The sequence below is a fragment of the Lipotes vexillifer genome, unplaced genomic scaffold (genome assembly GCF_000442215.2).
Source record: "Lipotes vexillifer unplaced genomic scaffold, Lipotes_vexillifer_v1.1 scaffold1168, whole genome shotgun sequence".
NCBI classification, from domain to species: Eukaryota; Metazoa; Chordata; class Mammalia; order Artiodactyla; family Lipotidae; genus Lipotes; species Lipotes vexillifer.
This window is the reverse complement of record NW_006799230.1, coordinates 1,369,247-1,385,956: the sequence shown is the minus strand read 5'-3', so window position 1 is coordinate 1,385,956 and position 16,710 is coordinate 1,369,247. Positions and strand designations below refer to the sequence as shown.

General features: G+C 39.0%; 1 protein-coding gene across 1 annotated transcript in view; it reads left to right on the top strand.

Annotated features, from left to right (window-relative positions):
• Positions 1-16,710, top strand: part of ITGAV (integrin subunit alpha V) — a 97,103-nt gene that overhangs the window by 12,248 nt on the left and 68,145 nt on the right. The window contains exons 4-5 of the mRNA XM_007471523.1: positions 5-110; positions 10,667-10,797. Coding sequence (XP_007471585.1) covers positions 5-110; positions 10,667-10,797 — 237 coding nt within the window. The remainder of the gene's footprint in view (positions 1-4; positions 111-10,666; positions 10,798-16,710) is intronic.

Here is a 16,710-nt window from a genome sequence, read left to right as displayed (position 1 = left end):
CCTCTTTGCGGCGCCTTCAATCTAGATGTGGACAGTCCTGCGGAGTACTCTGGCCCCGAGGGAAGTTACTTCGGCTTCGCGGTTGATTTCTTCGTGCCCAGCGCGTCTTCGTAAGTGGCCGCACTTGGAAGGGGAGTCGGCCCCCTCCCCCATCGCGCGCACCCACCCTGCGATTTCCCACAGGGAGAGATCTCTGCAAGAGATCCCGGCGCCTTTCTATCCGTTCCCTCTAATCCTCCCTCCCCCCACTGGGCGATTTAGTTCTGGGTGGATGAAATGCTTGGGGGAGGTGAACCCGCGCACCTCCCACCACCCAGTTCCCCCTTCTCTTCTCCTCAGAGGGAGCGCTTTGAAGCAGACCTGTGCTTGAAATTAGGGGAAAGTGGGAAATCAACAAAGGCTGGTTTGGCTGGACACCGCGCCGCCTTTGCGGGTGTCCGGGACTTGGTCAATTTCATTTCCGAACTTCTTTTTCTCCCGTACCAGTTAGCCTTCCCTGGAGTCTTTTTGTGTTTTGGCTTCACAGACTTAAACACCCGTGTTTTTCGCTCTCCCTAAACAAGCCCTCCCCAATTCTTTACGCCTCTCAGTCTGATTCTGTTTCTCCTCATCTCCTTTTCCAGACATGCTGATGACTAAAATGACCATTCTGTCGTAGTAAAGTCGTTGTGTCTTATCTCTGAGACTGTCAGACCTTTGCACATTTGAGGGTGAACAGATGAATTGGATGTGTCATCTGTTCTTTTTATAGTGATTCATTATTTAGGTCATTGTTCAGAAAGAACAAGCATGTTTGCTGAGTTTTCACTCACTAAAGGTCATTTGAATACTGTAGTATTTAAGAATTCAGTTATGTTTCAAATTGCCAGCGTTTCGCGTTGCACAGGATTTGGAACAGAGTTATTGTCATTATTGGATTAAAAGTTGTCTCTGACCTTACCGAACGCTGACGTCATTCTCACCACACCACCCCCTTTTTTAGCGTTAGAAATACTGATTTAATGTGTTCCCTGGATGTCTTCTGATGTTTAAATCTTGTTTCCAAGAGGGAGAACTGTTCTTAGAGTTCTTTCTAAGCTCTTAGAAATTGTAACAACGTATTTTTGTTTTAAATTTTTTCCTATACTTTAAAGTATTGTTTTTTTGGGGGGAGAGGGAGGATAATTTTAATGGTCATTACTTTTTAGTACTATTTTTCCTATTCATACATGCCTAATTTGAGGATGATCTAAATATTTTTCCATGACTGTTACAACATTCGGCAGGATGTATGCTTTTATAGTGCAGAGGATTTTAGTTGCTTCCAAAGGTGCTTTTTTGGATTTAATTTCTACAGAAATTCTAATAATTTTGAAAATGTATATTGTCTTTTGTCAAGAGTTGGTACTTAGAGTAGCCAGAGTTAGCACTTAAATACTTCCAAGTTGATGGAGTGGTTTGCAAATGTTGCTCTTAATTTGGTGGCAACCCTCTGAGTTCTGTAGTATAAAGATACATGCCAAAATGATAAACTTTAATTAAGTGTTTTTACTATGGAAAATGCAGTAATACTGAACTTTTAGCATGAGATACTTCCTATTTTTGGTTGCGAGGCTGGATGGCTAGTTTGTGATTAGTCATTGTAGTTGTTGAATATACTATGACTTCACAGGTTTGTTTACATGACCTCACATGTGGGCCTTTAATGGTAAGGTAAAATTGAACTTGGTTTGGTTTCATATAACATTTTGAAACTTTCTTCAGTGACTTTGTTACTGATAGACTAGTGAGGTCTAGGTATAGCCTAAGATAAAAAATATAAATCAACTTTGAGATTAAAAAACCCCAAAATATATGTAAACAAAGGTTTCTACTTCTGAGCTTTTCAGGTTTAACAAAGATTAATGCAAACTTATGCTTAATTTTGTAAAAAGGTACTTTTAAAGTTAACAAGCATTGGAATCCAGGGTGCATGGGGATGCCATTTACAATATTACTAGCTGCATTTATTGTTGTTATTTGGTGTGATTATAAACTTCTAAAGGGAAAAAAAATTCACATAATAGAAAAGTGCTAATTAAAGTTCCCTTTCTTCTGAAGGAAGAGTGCCAGTATTAATGAGGAAGCAAGTGTAATGAGGTCTCCTGCTGCTTCCGGTTTCTATAGGTGTCTGAATACCTCTGGCAAGCTATAGAACTGTTTTCTGTCTCATTTTTCTTGTTACAGAAAATTGTTATTGAATTATCTCCATATTGTTGTGAAAACTAATGAATCAATGTTAATTAAAAAGAAGGAAAAAGAAAGTACTAAGCAAAAATATTAAGGAGACTCCACAATAAAATTCCTCCAGAAATGAGTCTTAGGTTTGAAGTGAAAAGTCACAAAAATTATGATTTGAAAAATATAGAAAATAAACTTATGGTTACCAAAGAGGAAAGGTGGGAGGGGAGGGATAAATTAGGATTTGGAGATTAGAAGATACAAAGTACTATATATAAAATAAATAAACAACAAGTATTTACTGTATAGCACAGGAAACTATATTCAATATCCTGTAATAAACTATAATGGAAAAGAATATGAAAAAGAACATATATATTATATGAATATGTATGTATAACTGAATCACTTTGCTGTACACCAGAAACTAACACAACACTGTAAATTAGCTATACTTAAAAAAGGAAAAAAATTGTGAAAAATAAAACATTAGCACTCCCTATTATTTTTCCTGTATGAATTAATTTATGGTGACTATATTGCCAAACTTACGTAAAATTTAAATACTGTATACAGGCCAAGAAGTAAAGGCATGTTTTTCTTGTGGAGAATAATTGGAGAAATTAAAAATTACACCCTAGGCTTAGTTATAATAGTGATATCTTACATTGCTTGACCTATTTTATAATTTACAAAGCACTTTTACTTGTGATATCTCATTTTACTCTACACCACAGACCACCAGGGGAAATAGGCAAGCAGATAAATTCACTCTTACAGAACAGGAAACTGAAGCCAGAAGAGTTTGAGGCCTTTAGTTGTTTGAGTGGGATGGTGTGGGGTAAGGGAAAAGATGGGAACAAAACGCAGAGGAAATGAAATTCAAATTCCATTTAATTTTTGTATTCAAATTTTAAAATTTTAAGAAGAAAATGAATAATTTGCTTACTTTTAAGATATGTTATACAGTTCTCATTTTACATATATATTTATTTTAAAATAATGCTATAGTGAGCAACACCGAATTACAAGGCTTGCTTTTCCTCCTGTTAAACACTGTTGGAGCCTTATTTACAGTTACTTCATGTCCTATGACCCCAAAGACAAGATGTGGGTGAGTGTGCCCTGGTTGCAGAAGGTCCCACAGAACGTACAATGGTTCTCAATCCTAACTTCCTATTTGCAACACTTGGAGAGCTTTTAAAACCGTACTGCTGCCCTGGCTTCATCTTCAATCTAAAAGCAGAGCTCTAACTTTATATTCAACAGCCTGTGGATCATTTCTTCTTGAGTAGAAAGAATTTGACAAAAAATGAACTCTTTTTCACCAAGTGATGTCAGTTATACCTCTGTTTCTATTAATGGTACCATCATTTTCTCTGTCGCCCTGCAAATAATTTCATATTCTTCCCTCTCATTTTCTATTTTTCTTTGTCTCTCCTACTGGACACCCCTAATATTAGTCAGTGATTAGTCACCAGGCAGAAGATCCTAGAAATTCTTCCTTGTTAATGTTTCTTTTTATTATTATTATTAATTTATTTATTATTTATTTTTGGCTGCATTGGGGCTTTGTTGCTGGGTGCGGCTTTCTGTAGTTGCAGCGAGTGGGGGCTACTCTTCCTTGCGGTGCGCGGGCTTCTCATTGCAGGCTTCAGTAGTTGTGGCTCGCGGGCTCTAGAGTGCAGGCTCAGTAGTTGTGGCGCACGGGCTTAGTTGCTCCGCAGCATGTGGGATCTTCCCGGACCAGGGCTCGAACCCGTGTCCCTTGCACTGGCAGGAAAACTCTTAACCACTGTGCCACCAGGGAAGCCCTTGTTAATGTTTCTTGCATCCATCTCTGCTTTCCACTTGTAGTTTGACCAGTTGTTACAAGCGTGGTCTGTGGCACTCAGGTCATCACCCCTCTGCCCATCATTTAGCTCTCAGACCTGCAAAACATCTTACATGTTTCTAATAGTTTTATCTTTCTGAAGCATCTTTTGATCCTGGTATTCTGCTGCTAAAATTTCCTCGAAAATATTCTCATGTCCAGAGATAAAGTCCAAACTGCGTAACCTGAATGAAGGCCCCTTTCAGTCTGTCCCAGTCTGCATCTACTTTTTTTTTTTTATTGTGGTACGCGGGCCTTTCACTGCCATGGCCTCTCCGCCCGCGGAGCACAGGCTCCGGACGCGCAGGCACAGTGGCCATGGCTCACGGGCCCAGCCGCTCCGCGGCATGCGGGATCTTCCCGGACCGGGGCACGAACCCGCGCCCCCTGCATCGGCAGGCGGACTCCCAACCACTGCGCCACCAGGGAAGCCCTGCATCTACTTTTAAAAGCTTATGTCCCGTTTCTCTCTTCACCTTTGTAACCATCTTCACAACCCTTTACAAAGCGACACCAGCTTATTTTACTGTGGCTCTGGCTATATTGGTTCTTCTTTCTTTTTTAAAAATATTTATTTATTTATTTTTGCCCGCGTTGGGTCTTCGTTGCTACGCGCGGGCTTTCTCAAGTTGTGGAGAGCGGGGGCTTCTCTTAGTTGCGGTGCCGGGCTTCTCACTGTGGTGGCTTCTCTTGTTGTGGAGCACAGGGTCAAGGCGCACGGGCTTCAGTAGTTGTGGCTCGTGGGCTCAGTAGCTGTGGCTCGCAGGCTCTAGAGCGCAGACTCAGTAGTTGTGGTGCACAGGCTTAGTTGCTCCGTGGCATGTGGGTTCTTCCTGGACCAGGGACCAGGGCTCAAACCTGTGTCCCCTGCGTTGGCATGCGGATTCTTAGCCACTGCACCACCAGGGAAGCCCCTGGTTCTTTTTTCTTATCATAAATAATATATATGCATAGATTCTATCATCATTATATATTTAGAAGGCAAATCCTATGTTGATTTCTCCTGCTTAAGGCCCAAGGTTTATAGGATATTATAGAACAGAAGGGAAAATGTATAGGATTTATAGTTAATGCATCTGTTTTACATCACATAAATGTTGACTGTAGCTTTTTTTTTTTAGTGAAAGGTAAATGAGACTGGAATTATAGCTCTTAAGTAACATTCAGTAACACGTTTCTTTCTATATACGTATATGATAATTTTTCAGAAGTTCCTTTTGGTGAAGCCTCACTGGTCAGCCAGAGTCAGCCAAAATATATTAACCATGCTTTATCTTGGAAAAGTCAGTGCTGAAAGCAGCCAAATAACTTAGTTCATTTGGAGAGTTTAAAAAATGTACTTGTCATTGTTTGGCTGGTTGTCTCTCCTTGGTAGTCAAGGTCATGTTCCCTGAAGCAGCTGCCCTTAAAGTACACTTTGGATTGAAAGTGCATCCGAAGGGCATCCTCCTGGTTGGCTTCTCGAATCCTCTTGTCTCTCCCATCCTCTTCCCCTTCCTCCCCCTCTCCCTTCCTACCTCCCCTTTCTTCTCTCCTTCTCTGCTACCTCTCCTCCCTCCATCATTCTGTCCCTCCCTCTCTCCCTTCTCCCCCACTTTCCCTCCCTCCCTCTTTCTTCTTCTCTTACCCCTCTTCCCCCAAACACTCTTTATCTTTCAAAATTTCTTGGCATGATATTAATGGCTTGCTCATATATGTAAACCTTAATTTTAAAGTCATTTAATGAAAATGATTCGAGTCATTTAAAAAGAATGGTGCGGGGCTTCCCTGGCGGCGCAGTGGTTGAGAGTCCGCCTGCTGATGCAGGGGACACGGGTTCGTGCCCCGGTCCGGGAAGATCCCACATGCCGTGGAGCGGCTGGGCCCGTGAGCCATGGCCGCTGAGCCTGCGCGTCCGGAGCCTGTGCTCCGCAACGGCAGAGGCCACGGCAGTGAGAGGCCCTAGTACCGCAAAAATAAATAAGTAAGTAAGTAAGTAAATAAATAAATAAATAAGTAAATAAATAAATAAATAATGGTGAGGATGGGGATCCTGATACTGTTCTTGGGCAAACTTTTTGGAAGGGAGATGGATTCTGTCAGGAGGAAGTTGCAAGCATATGAAACTAAGTTGCTCAGCTTCAGATTTTTGCTGCTTACCAGAGAAATCTCTGTCAGCTTCAGCTAACTCTGTGTATCTTCCCCAACTCTCCACCATTGTCAGGAAATGTTGCAAGCCAACTATTACCTATCCTTTTTTTTTTCCTCTCTCTCTTGAGAGCTTGCGTTTGGGTTAATTAATGGCCCTTGAAAACAGATTTTAACTTTTATTCCTACTTTATTAAGGAGTATTTTATTTTTTTAGTTCTGCTGTCATCATCTTGTATTTTTATGATGCGTTCACATTTTCTAAGTTTACTTTTATCTAAACTATCCACATTCAGAAATTTTCTTTTTTAAGTAATTATAGTGGGCATTGTTATTTCCATTCAATAGAACAGGAAACTGAGGCTCAGAGATTTAAAGTGACTTTCTCAATTGATTTATATGGTGACTGGAACCTTTAGTCCCAAACTGCCCATTAGACAATGCTGCTTATATTGCGAAATTTTTTCTCGTCTGTCACTTCTTTTACTTTAATTAAGCTGTTGTAGACATTCATTAGACATTCCTAGATGAACTTCAAGTCGTAATGATTTAATGTTTTTGTAAGGCGTTTCATTAACAGGCTGTTTTTTGTTATTGTGGCAGAAAGACACAAGACATAAAATTCACCCTCCCGACACATTAACAGGCTTTTGTTTTCTGTAATATGTGTTGCTTTTATAGTCCTTAATTTTCTCATATAGCATCTTTCACCATTCTGTACCCTTTAATCTCTACAAATACTTACTTTTTCTCTCCACACCTCCCTCTTAGGACTTAACATTTGTCTAAGGCAGTCTTACTGTCTTTATCTCTCCATTTTTCTCTTTTAAAACTTTCTATAACACTCTTAAAAGGAACTTAAATATGTTGACACTTTGCACAAAGAACTTTATTTCTCAGCTTTTTCCCCTCATTAACCTAGCACTTAGAAATTGAGAATGCTCACACATTCCTTTTATATTATTCTACCATTTCTGTGGCATTTCACCAATGTGCAAGACTGCACATGAAGGTATGCTTAGGAAAACTTGATGAACACCCATATTAGTACATCTAATTACCATCATTTCATGCCTATAATGTGCAAATGGTCTGATGAAAAGCAGCAGTCTTGTTCCTGATCCTATCCAAGGAACTAGAGCTCTGTGCTGCCAATAGTGAGTGCAGTTTCCATTCAGAACTCTCCTCGACGCCCTTTTTTCTGTCTTTGCTGAAGTCTGTGTCCCCTAATAACTTTCCAGCCCTCTCTGTCTTTAGTGCCAAGTAAAGAAAGTATCTGAAATCCAAAATTAAGAAGAGAAACATTACAGGAAGAAATTATTTTAAGGATAATTTAAATAATCAGATGTTTATTAGAGGATGATTTCTGCGTTCTACAGGGGTTGGTGATAGTGGAGATGGCTTTTTATGTATGGCTGTTTTGACTGAGACTTATGACTATCAAATTTACTTGCTACTCAGTTGTCAATTTAAAAAGCTTTTCTTGAGTGCTTGTTATGTGGCAGCACAAAGATGACTGAGGGTCCCCTCCATTCAAGGAAGCAGTGTATCATAAGGTAGGAAGAAATGCTTTGATAAAAAATTATTAAAGATTCTGTAGTGTGCCATGTGAGGACAGTCCAGAAATGAGTTTGCTTGTAGGTTTCTAGGCAAATTCTGAGAATCAGCTTCTCTGTCCTGATCTCCTGGAACTGGCCATTATCCACAATATGAAAACCGTACACATACCTGTGCTCGTATTACCCTTATTAGGGCTATTGCAGGAATGAGCCTATGCCTCTTCAGGTGTAGACCTGAAAAGTATACTTATCTGAAATATTTTTTTTTGGCCTATCATGTACTAAAACATCATTTAATCCAGATGAGGAGGGGCAGTTTTGTGATTTTGTGGCCAAATTTTTGACCTGTTGAAAAAGGTAAATTTCATATATGTGTGTGTGTGTATAATTTAGCTGTTAACCAGCTCTGCTGTAGAAAAGGAGGGCATAATGATACTTAGCTGCTCTCTTATTCATGGGGGCTGAGGGCTATCTTACTCAGCTTTATTTTATTCCTTGCTGAATGAAAACTAAGTTGGCTATGAGGAGAAAGAGCCAGCATTGGTGTTTTACTGATGCCAACTATGACTGCATAAAGCTTTATTAAACAGGGTGTGGTTTGGTTGGGAGTTTTGTCTTTATTTTGAGTATGGAGTTTTAAGATTAGTGTACGAAAACAGGGTTCCAGCATTTCATGCAGCCATCTTTCGACTGGTCTAAATATGATTTAGTAGATACATCCAGAAGAAATGAAATTGATAAATAAAAGTTAAAATGAAAGCATTCCATATTTAAGATGTAGGTTTGTTCATAACTTCACAAAAAAGTGAAAAGCAATTATGAGTATTTTCTTTGCCAGAAGAATGTAAGTGGCTTAGTGTTTAACAAGGAAATGAAATGGTAATGGTGGCAGCATTTATTGAGGGCCTTCTGTGTCTGTCTGTATCCTGTTTTCTTCTCCTGTATTTCAGTTAGCTTCTTCTCAGCCTCTTTTACTCTATCCTCTTTCTCTGACTCTTAAATGTTGTTACTTCCTCTCTTTCCTCCTCTCTGAAGCCTCTCCCTGTGTGAACCCATCCGTTCCAAGTTGACATGCTCAACATGTTATCTCTAAGGACAGAACTCTCCTCAGAGCAACAGACCACCAATTAGGTGTCTCACAGGTATTTCAAGCTGACATGTTGGGAACTGAGCTCTTGGTTTTCCTGTAAGTACTTAGTCTGCCTTCTGCTTCCCTACTCTCTGGGCTTTTCTAGCACAGTAAGTGGTTCTCCCATCCCTGCACTCCAGAAAGAAACCTAGGTGACGTGCTTTATTCTAATCTTCCCTTTCTACCACATTCAAGCCTCCAGCTGTTCCCGTTCATTCTACTCCAGATATTTCCCAAATCTGCCTGTCCATCTCCTTCTCCATCTGTCCTCCCAGCCTAGTTTACCGTCACCTCCTCCCTCAGGTGCTCAAAGTCTCTCGCTTTTCTTGTTCCATTTTTGCCTCCCTCCCCCTTAATACTTTCCCCATAAGGCGCCACGTTTCATTTTCTTTATTAGATTATGTCATTCTCTTGCTTTAAAAAACATTCAGAAGCTTCACGTGGACATTATGATAAAATCCAAAAGTTTTACCTGGCTAAAGGACCTTGTGTGATTTAGCTCTTGCCAAGCTCCGCAGTTTTATCTTGTGCCATTCACAGCTTTCTCTCCTTTAGCCACACCTCTTTCCTTGTAACTCTTGAAGACTAAGCTCTTTCCTGCCTTGAGTCTTTGTACCTCTGCCTGGGGCCCTCCCATCCACCTCTCCATCCCACTCACTTAGCCCTTCACTTCCAACACACAGACACTCCTTGGCGACCTTCTTCTAATCCCGTACATCTCAATTTACTTAGAGGTAAATCCCTTTGCTGCTTTATCTGAAAGAGGTCTCTTCTCACTGTTCTTTAAAGATAACTTCCTTAGACATCCCTTTATCCAAAGGAAGTGTCTCCCCTCCATTCCTTAGAGGTAACTTCCCTTAATCTAAAGAAGGTCTCCTCTCCTGGTTCCTAAATAATACCTCTCAGCCAATTGTTGGTTCTTTCGTAGCACTTGTAAGAGTGACTAATTTTCTTGGCAAGTTTCTGGGTTTCTTCCCAAAGGGAATGTAAGCTCCACTGAGAGTAGGAACCAAGATTGTCTTATTCATCCTCATTTCTCTAGTGCCCATATCTGTGCCTTAGGAGAGGAGACACTCAATCCATATTTTTTTTCTGAATGAATAGAAACAACTAAAGAAAAGATCTCTTTTACTTAAAAATTTGACTCCTGATTATTTTGTCTTTTGCTAATTTTATCCTGTTAAGAAATTGAATAGTGCTTCTATTCTTTGACCAGGAATTGATTAGATTAATCCAGTGAAAAAAGACATTCGTTAGTCACTATTAAAAAAAAATTGAAGTATGTAGTTAAAACAAGATAAGTTTTCCCAATGGAAAAATGATAATATTTAAAATTACCATACTTTAGAATCATTTATTTTTTTTGTTCATTATTCAGGGTATGGAAAGTGTACAGAAAATCACAAAAAAAACAACAAAAATCAAGACAAAGGTCCCTGTCTCTAGCCAGCATACATTTTAAACAAATTAATTGAGCTATAATTGACATATAATAAACTGTACCTATTCAAAGTGTACAGTTTGGCCAGCATAAATTTTTAAATGACATGTAACCCTGAAGTTGCCTTATAATGTGTTACTAGGATGAGTAAACTATATTGAATAGTGTATGTATGTAAAAGAGCACCAAATGAATAATGAAGGTGGATTATGCTCTCAGTGAGTGGTTTTTAAAGAATATTTGTGGATAAAATCAAGAGAATGATTGCTCTTCATAAGTCATAAGATATTGTTTATGCTTTTGCCACTTAAAGTCTTGTCTTGCCTTTTGTATTTTAGCAGGATGTTTCTTCTGGTGGGAGCTCCCAAAGCAAACACTACCCAGCCTGGGATCGTGGAAGGAGGGCAAGTCCTCAAGTGTGACTGGTCTTCTCACCGTGGGTGCCAGCCAGTTGAATTTGATGCAACAGGTAAATGTTGATGCAGTGGTCCCTTTTCTTAATTTCTGTTATTTGATATTTTTCCCCCTTTGCCTCTCCCCATTTGAATAGAATTTTATTTTTTTAATTAATTAATTAATTAATTTATTTTTGGCTGTGTTGGGTCTTTGTTGTGGCGCGGTACGCGGGCTTCTCATTGCAGTGGCTTCTCTTGTTGTGGAGCACAGGCTCTAGGCTTGTGGGCTTCAGTAGTTGTGGCATGCGGGCTCAGTAGTTGTGCTCGTGGGCTCTAGAGCACAGGCTCAGTAGTTGTGGCTCACAGGCTTAGTCGCTCCGCAGCATGTGGGATCTTCCCAGACCAGGGCTCGAACCCATGTCCCCTGCATTGGCAGGTTGATTGTTAACCACTGCACCACCAGGGAAGTCCCTCCCCATTTGATATGTTTCAAAATATGATTTAATTTTTGAAAGTACTTGCTTTAGCTTAAATGTAACAATTTAGTGAAATAATATGTATAAGCACTTCAGATCCCCAGAGAAAGTTATATAAAGACAAATGACTTATTATATGATTTTTTTGTACAGTTTTGTGGCATATAAAAGCCTTAAAAATATACTGTGTTTCCACACTGCTTTGGATGTCTTCAACTTCCCTGATAATGTCAATCTGCAGTAGTCTGGGGAAAATCTGTTAAAATGTTTTTGCACCTCTTCTGAGAAAGGCTTTTGTCCTTTCTCTTGTCAGCAAAATTGACTCACTGACTCCTTAATCATGAAATAATCTAAGTCTTGAGTTGTGCTGTCAAAACCAGTTGAGGAATATTTTGTATTCAAGTAGATTTGGTTGACTTAAAAAACAAATTCTTATCCAAAATTTATTGGGAAAATAATATGTTATGGTTCTGATAACATTAAATTTTTATCTAACAGAGACAAATTCCAGTGTCAGATTGTGGTGGTAAGGAGGAAAATAGCATAAGGAAGATGACAAATAAAAAATAAGTTTTACATTTACATCAGTAAAATAAAATATATGTAATCCTGTATACATTTGCATTGATATATTTATCTACATTTGTGAAAGTTTAGAGACTCCTCAAAGAAATAGTGTGACATTCTTCTGGTACAATAGTTCTGCAAAATTTTTTACCAGTTTTGATTTGCTGGCTTTGACAAAATATTTTAAGATAAGCCTGAAGAAAATTAATATTTTTTTCCATATTGTTATTTTATGCTGGTTCTAAAACATATTGATTCTGGGAATTATAATACCAGTGAAACAGAAATCATGTTGTGGACTGTTACATTTGGTATCATGACCAGTACCAAATGAGTGTCGTTAAGCCAGTTCTTCATAGGGATTGGGTCACGTGTTTGCTTTTTTCCATTTGAAACTATCTACATTAAACTTTGTTGTTTTTTCCATATATGGCTGGCATTTGGAAAACCCCAAGAGTATGTAAATAGGCTCAATTTTACCACAAATAGAGAAATATACCTGTGATTCAGGATATTATGGGTCAGGGCATTTATATCTTCTAACAACATGTGAACACTAATAAAAAAAATGTTGAACTGTTCAGATATATTTCTGTATTCAACACCACAGGTTTTGTGCAGTGCCAGATAATTTATTACTGGTCTTTTTTGAAATTTGGCTTTAGTATTTTTTTTATTGAAAAAATTGCAGACAGTCCAAGAAGGTAGACAGTGAAAAAATAGGACTTGCGCACATTAGCCTGCTTAGAGGCAATCACTTTAAATAGTTTCTTTGATCTTCCTAGAATTTTCTTATTCCTATATATCTATCTGTATATCCTTAAAAAGAAAAACAACTCACAAATAGGAATATACTAAATATTACTATTAGGTACCTGACTCAGCCCCCGCCCCTCCCTGCCCAATATAATCTCTCGTAGCCATATATAGATTTACCTCATTCTTTGAAAACCACTGATAGTATTCTGTTTTATAGTATATATAGCCTAAATTATTTAACTCATATTTCCTGTTGATGGACATTTAGATTGTTTCTGTTTTTTTGTAATTTTAAACACTGCTGTAGTGAAAATCTTATACACAGGTATTTGTGCAAGTGTGTGAATATGTATGATAAAGTTCTAGCAGGATTTTTAGATCAAAGTATATGTATTGTTTTAATACTACAAAGCTACAGTAATCAAAACAGTGTGGTATTGGTACAAAAACAGACATGGATCAATGGAACAGAATAGAGAGCCCAGAAATAAACCCACACACCTACAGTCAATTAATCTTCGACAAAGGTGGCAAGAATGTAAAATGGGAAAAAGACAGTCTCTTCAGCAAGTTGTGCTGGGAAAGTTGGACAGCTGCATGTAAATCAATGAAGTTAAAACACACCCTCAAACCATGCACAAAAATAAACTCAAAATGGCTTAAAGACTTAAACATAAGACATGATACCATAAAACCCCTAGAAGAGAGCATAGGCAAAACATTCTCTGACATAAATCGTACCAGTGTTTTCTTAGGTCAGTCTCCCAAGGCAATATAAATAAAAACAAAAATAAACAAATGGGACCTAATCAAACTGACAAGCTTTTGCATAGCAAAGGAAACCATAAAAAAAACAAAAAGACAACCTACGGAATGGGAGAAAATATTTGCAAATGATGCGATGACAAGGGCCTAATCTCCAAAATATACAAACAGCTCATACAGCTCAATAACAAAAAAACAAACAACCCAATTGAAAAATGGACAGAAGACCTTAATAGACATTTCTCCAGAGAAGATATACAGATGGCCAGTAGGCACATGAAAAGATGCTCAACATTACTAATTATTAGAGAAATGCAAATCAAAACTGCAATGAGGTACCACCTCACACTGGTCAGATTGGCCATCATTAAAAAGTCTACAAATAAATGCTGGAGAGGGTGTGGAGAAAAGGGAAACCTCCTACACTCTTGGTGGGAATGTAAGTTGGTGCAGCCACCATGGAAAGCAGTGTGGAGGTTCCTCAGAAAACTAAAAATAGACTTACCATATGATCCAGCAATCCCACTCCTGGGCATATACCTGGACAAAACTTTAATTCAAAAAGATACACACACACCCCAATGTTCATAGCAGTACTATTCTCAATAGCCAAAACATGGAAACAACCTAAATGTCCATCAACAGATAAATGGATAAAGAAGATGTGGTACATATATGCAATGGAATACTACTCAGCCATGAAAAAGATTGAAATAACATTTGCAGCAACGTGGATGCACCTAGACATTATGATACTAAATGAAATAAGTCAGAAGGAGAAAGACCAATACCCTATGATATCACTTTTACATGGAATTTAAAATATGGCACAAATGAACCTATCTACAAAACAGAAACAGACTCGTAGACATAGAGAACAGACTTGTGGTTGCCAAGGGGGAGGGGGCTGCGGGAGGGAAGGACTGGGAGTGTGGGATTAGCAGGTGTAAACTGTTATATATAGGATGGATAAACAACAAGGCCCTACTGTATAACACAGGGAACTGTATTCGTTATCCTGTGATAAACCATAATGGGAAAGAATATAAAAAAAGGAATGTCTACATGTGTAGAACTGAGTCACTTTGCTGTATAGTAGAGATTGGCACAACATTGTAAATCAGCTATACTTCAATGAAAAAAAAAGTATATGTACTGTTTTGATAGAAATTGCAAATTATTTTTCACAGAAGTTTACACCCCTCCAGTGTTTTCTGACATCCATGCCAATACCATTTATCACCATATTTTTTATCTTTGTCAATTTTATATATCATATCATTATTCTATGTATTATATATGTAATGTATTATTATATTATTATATATTATATTAGTTTATATTCCTTTAATTAACAGTAAGACTAATCATCTTTGCGTTTGTTTGTAAGCCATAGCATTCCTTTTCCTCTGAGCCGCTTTTAATATATTTGCACATATTTTCTGTTGATTAGTGGATTAAAACAAATGAATCTCAGTTGATGGCACTCCATCCTTTTGGTTAGTTAGGCCAAAATTTGGAGTCATGCTTGACATAAAATCTCAGCAAGTCAAAGTCTAACTGCTTCTTTGTCCTTCTGCTGCTAACATCCTAGTTCGAGCCACCATTGTCTTTCACCTGGACTGTTGCCCTGGGCTCCTGAATTAGTAAAGGAAAGAGATGGCACACTTAAATTGGGATAGTTTGAGGAGCTTTTAGTAAGGGGACTATTTACAAAGTAAGTGGGCACTAGTTAAAATTTGGCCTCTAAGCCTGAAGGGAGAAAGGGAAGGGAGCAGTTACCAGAATCCAGGTAGTGGGGCGAGCCACGTGAGGGAACTGTGGCTTTTGTCAGAGGACAGCAGCCAGCCCAAGGTGACTGGAAAGAACACGGGAATAAAACCCTGGCCTCACTCTCCTTCCTCCCTTTCATCTCTGTGCGTGCTCCCCACTGGCTGAATCCAATTGGGAGCCAGCGTGCCCGGCTGCCCATGAGTTCACACTGGTCAGCGTCCTGGGCAGAGCAGGGTAGGGAATGGTGGTGAGGAGACCTGGAGGGGCAGAGGGAAGAGAGCTGGCACCCCCCTTGCAGTTCTCCCCGATTCTGCCCTGGGTACCCCCTGCTGTTTGTTCTCTAGAGCAGCCAGAGTGATTCTTTTAAAATATTCAGATTATGACACTCCCGTTCAGATTCCGCTAATGTCTCCCCATCTGTCCCGCAGTAGCTGAGAGGACTGAGTATTCCAGCCCACCATTTCTATCTTTACCTTCATCTTCTAGTGTTCTCCCCTCCTTCATGCTCTTCCAGCCTCACTGGACCTTTCCACCTCGCCTTCCCCTGGACTGTTCCCACTGCCTGGAGCGTTGATCCCTTCAGTGTACATTGGGTGCCCCTCCACCACCTCCTGTGGGAATTGCTCAAGTGTCATCTTCTTAGTAATGCTCTGACCAGCTTATTTAAAATGCCAGTTCCCCCTTTCCCACTTTGTGCTTCCATCCACTTTTCAGCTTTATTTTTTCCTTAGTACTCACATTGCTATAGAAGTTATTTATTTTTAGTTTATGCCTCTTTCTTTCAATTAGGATATGTATTCCACCGGGATAGTTTTTATCTGTTTTGTTCACTGCTGAAATCCCAGGGCCTAGAACAATGCCTGGTGCCTGGCACAAGTGGTACCCAATAAATTGAATAGATGGATGAATGAATCATAAGAGCTTTTTCTATAGTGAGGAAATAACTAAAGTCCTTTCGTTATATGTTTACAAATATGGATTTTTTGTTCTATTCTCTTTTTGTCCTTGCTTATGATATTTCTCTTAATCATTTTGTATAACCTCTGAGACTTTTATGAAAAAAATATACAAATTGACTGCGTTTTTTACATTGGAATTTTTATCCAAATAGTGTTTGAATTTAAGAAAAAAGGAGAATATAGTTTTCAATAATCTAGTCATGAACATGTACATATATCTGGACACAGCACCATTAGACTGTGTCTTGACTGTGGAAGAAATGCTTACAACTTACAGAATCCACCTGAACTTTTCTCACACCTCTGTCGCATCTGAGCCCAAACACATAAACATCTCTGCCCCACTGATGCCTTTTATCTTCTCCGTTATCTTGAGGGAGATAGTGGCTTTTCCCTCTTTCTCTCCCTCGCCCCTGTCTTGTGTTGGGAGACAGTAGCTGAGTGGATAAATGTGGTTTCTGAAGGCAAACTGCCTGGGACTCAAGCCCCAGCCCTGTCGTTTAACTTGCACACGTTACTAACAGGTTACTACCCTCTCCCTGACTGACACATCAACCCTGCTCCATACGAATGCGTTATATGGAATGAGTTGATTTACATGTGTTAAGACATGTAAAGTGCTTAGTGTAGGGACTGGCACACTATCATGGCTCACTTAGTATAAGCTTTTTTTTTTTTTTTTTTTTTT